Source organism: Rhincodon typus, chromosome 5 (genome assembly GCF_021869965.1).
Source record: "Rhincodon typus isolate 14 chromosome 5, sRhiTyp1.1, whole genome shotgun sequence".
Classification (NCBI taxonomy): domain Eukaryota; kingdom Metazoa; phylum Chordata; class Chondrichthyes; order Orectolobiformes; family Rhincodontidae; genus Rhincodon; species Rhincodon typus.
In genome coordinates, this window is record NC_063336.1 from 316,575 (window position 1) to 319,506 (window position 2,932).

A 2,932-nucleotide genomic window follows, 5' to 3' on the forward strand; every position below is an offset into this window, starting at 1 on the left:
ACACACACACTCACACACCCCCACTCACATACACTCACACACACACATCCAGCCCCACTCACATACACACACACCCCCACTCACATACACTCACACACACACACACCCCGACTCACATACACACACCCAGCCCTACTCACATACACACACCCAGCCCTACTCACATACACACACACACACCCCCACTCACATACACACACACACTCACACTCACACTCTCACACACACACCCACCCCCACTCACGTACACTGACACAAACACACACACCCCGACTCACATACACACACCCAGCCCTACTCACATACACACACACACACTCTCACTCTCTCTCTCTCTGTCTCTCTCTCTCTCTCACACACACACTCTCTCCCACACACACACACTCTATCACTCCCACACCTACTCTCTCTGTCTCTCCCGCGCACTCACAAACACTCTCTCTCTCTCTCCCTCCCTCTCTCCCACACACACACACACACACACACACACTCTCTCTGTCTCTCTCCCGCGCGCACACACACTCTCTCTCACACACACTTTCTCTCTCTTTCTCTTCCACACACACACAATCTCTCTCTCTCGGCCACACACACACTGTCTCTCCACCACACACACACACACACACATACACTCTCACTCTCTCTCTCTCTCTCACACACACACACTCTCTCTCTCTCACACACACACACTCTCTTTCTCTCTCACACACACTCTCTCTCTCTCTCACACACACACACACGCACTCTCTCTCTCTCTCTGTCTCCCTCCCCCCCACACACACTCTCTCTCTCTCTCTCTCCCTCCCCCCCACACACACACTCTCTCTCTCTCCCTCCCCCCCACACACACACTCTCTCGCTCTCTCTCTCTCTCTGTCTCCCACACACACACACACACACACACACACAGACACGTGCGCGCGCACACACACACACACACATAGACACGTGCGCGCGCACACACACACACGGGTAGCGCTGGTAATCAAGCCCCACTACTCCCGGAGTCATCACACAAGGTAAAGATTTCTGTTAAACAAGCAGAATTCCCCAATTTCCTGGTCTTCCACATCCACATTGCCAGAAAGCACAGACCAGGTTTCAGTCCTGAACGAGAGTGACTGTCTGTGATAATTAAGTAGATTCTTGTTGTCGGGAAACGGTTATAAGCTGTCAGCATATAACAGTACCAGTTAAACCTTTAATCCCCTTTATGAACTGCTTCTTATGTACATATAGACAGACACAAGCAAGGGAACACAAATTTGGTGTTATCATCAGAGGCAGAGACTGGGAATGCAGGTCAGTGGTCCCTGTTCACAGGATCTGCTCAGGTGATGCTTATACTGATCAGATGCTGCTTCTTGATCTGCCTCCTGTGACTGCTTTCACTGCTGTGTGGGAGGTATGAGGAAACTGATTCATGCTGAGAAAAGATTTCTGCCTTATTAATTAAAATTCACTGCTGACAGCAACTACTGAAGGAAAAGTAAACTCAATTTCTTCAAGCTTCCTGGTGAGGGCAGGAAGAGTTCCTGAGGTTGTAGAGAACTGATCACTTCTCTCCACCTTGTTCAGAGAGCCAGGCTGTTCAGCTACTTGTGAACGAAATACCTCCTTGTTGGAAGGCAGATAACTTAACACTCGACCACAGATCAAGCAGTGAGTTGTTGCTGACTGAATCTCTGTTTGTACAGCCCTCTGGCTCTAGCTCATCTGCACCTTCTCCTACTCTTGCTCAAACCAGCAGCTATGTAAACAATCCTCACAATGAGGGACAGGTTACTTGATTCTAAAACTGCAGTAATCCTTCAGCTATCCCTCATTTCAGACCCCCAGAAAAAAATACAAAAAAAAAATTTAAAAGGTGTTTGCAGTGCCTGTCTCTCTATCTGTCTGGTATGTGTTTCTCTTTGCCTGTCTCTATGATGTCTTTCTGTCTCTTGGTGCATCAGTGTGTCTGTCTGTCTGTCTGTCTGGTGGGTGTGTGTGGGTGCCTCTCTATATCTATCTGCTGTGTCTCTCCTTCTCTCTGTCTGGTCTATGTGTGCTGTATGATCATATCTGTCTGTATTTCCCTCTGTCTGTATGTATGTATGTTTCTGTCTGTCTTTTGGTCTGTCTTGTGTGTCTGAGGTGCATGTCTGTCTAGCTGTCCCTGCACCCTCTCTCTGTGTTTGTAGCCATTGTATCTCTCTCTCTGCCTCTTTCTCATTCTAAGATATGTTTGTGTGTGACCAGGAGCTGGAGGCTGCCCTCAGCCGACAGAGGAAGGAGTTGGAGGACATCATTCGAGCTAAAGACAGAGAACTGGAAGAGAGCAAGGTTGGTCATTCACAGGGTTGGGAGTCTGCTTCAAAGGGAGAGGCCAAGGACTAACCCAGTGTTGGGGAAGGGAGTTAAGTGATGATTGGGCCAATAGATGGTATAGAGAACACAGGAAGTGGAGGATTCAGTCCCTTGTGCCTGATACACAAGAAAACAGGGTGTCTGTGTGGAGTATTTTTCAGACAGAGATAGATAGGTTCTTGATTGGTACAAGTAATTAAGGGTTAAAGGGAGATGGCAGGAGAATGGGGTTGAGAAACACCATCAACCCTGAATGAATGGTGGAGCAGACTCGATGGGCCGAATGGCCTTATTCTGCTCCTATATCCTATATGTGAGTTCCTCTCCAGTCCACTCACCATCTTGACTTGGAAATATATCGCTGTTCCTCTACTGTCGCTGGGTCAAAATCCTGGAATTCTCTCCCTGAGGGACATTGTGGGTCAACCCACAGCAGGAGGACTGAAGTGGTTCAAGAAGGCAGCTCACCCCCACCTTCTCAAGGGCTGTTAGATGTGGTGACCGGGCAGTGAGTGACCGTTAGGTGGGGGTGACCGGTCAGTGAGTGACCGTTAGGTGTGTGTGACTGGTCAGTGAGTGACCA

General features: G+C 48.9%; 1 protein-coding gene across 1 annotated transcript in view; it reads left to right on the plus strand.

The window, feature by feature from the left end:
* Positions 1-2,932, plus strand: part of rnf8 (ring finger protein 8, E3 ubiquitin protein ligase) — a 23,357-nt gene that overhangs the window by 10,844 nt on the left and 9,581 nt on the right. Inside the window, exon 5 of the mRNA XM_048597480.1 lies at positions 2,242-2,325. Within this exon, the coding sequence (XP_048453437.1) occupies positions 2,242-2,325 (84 nt within the window). The remainder of the gene's footprint in view (positions 1-2,241; positions 2,326-2,932) is intronic.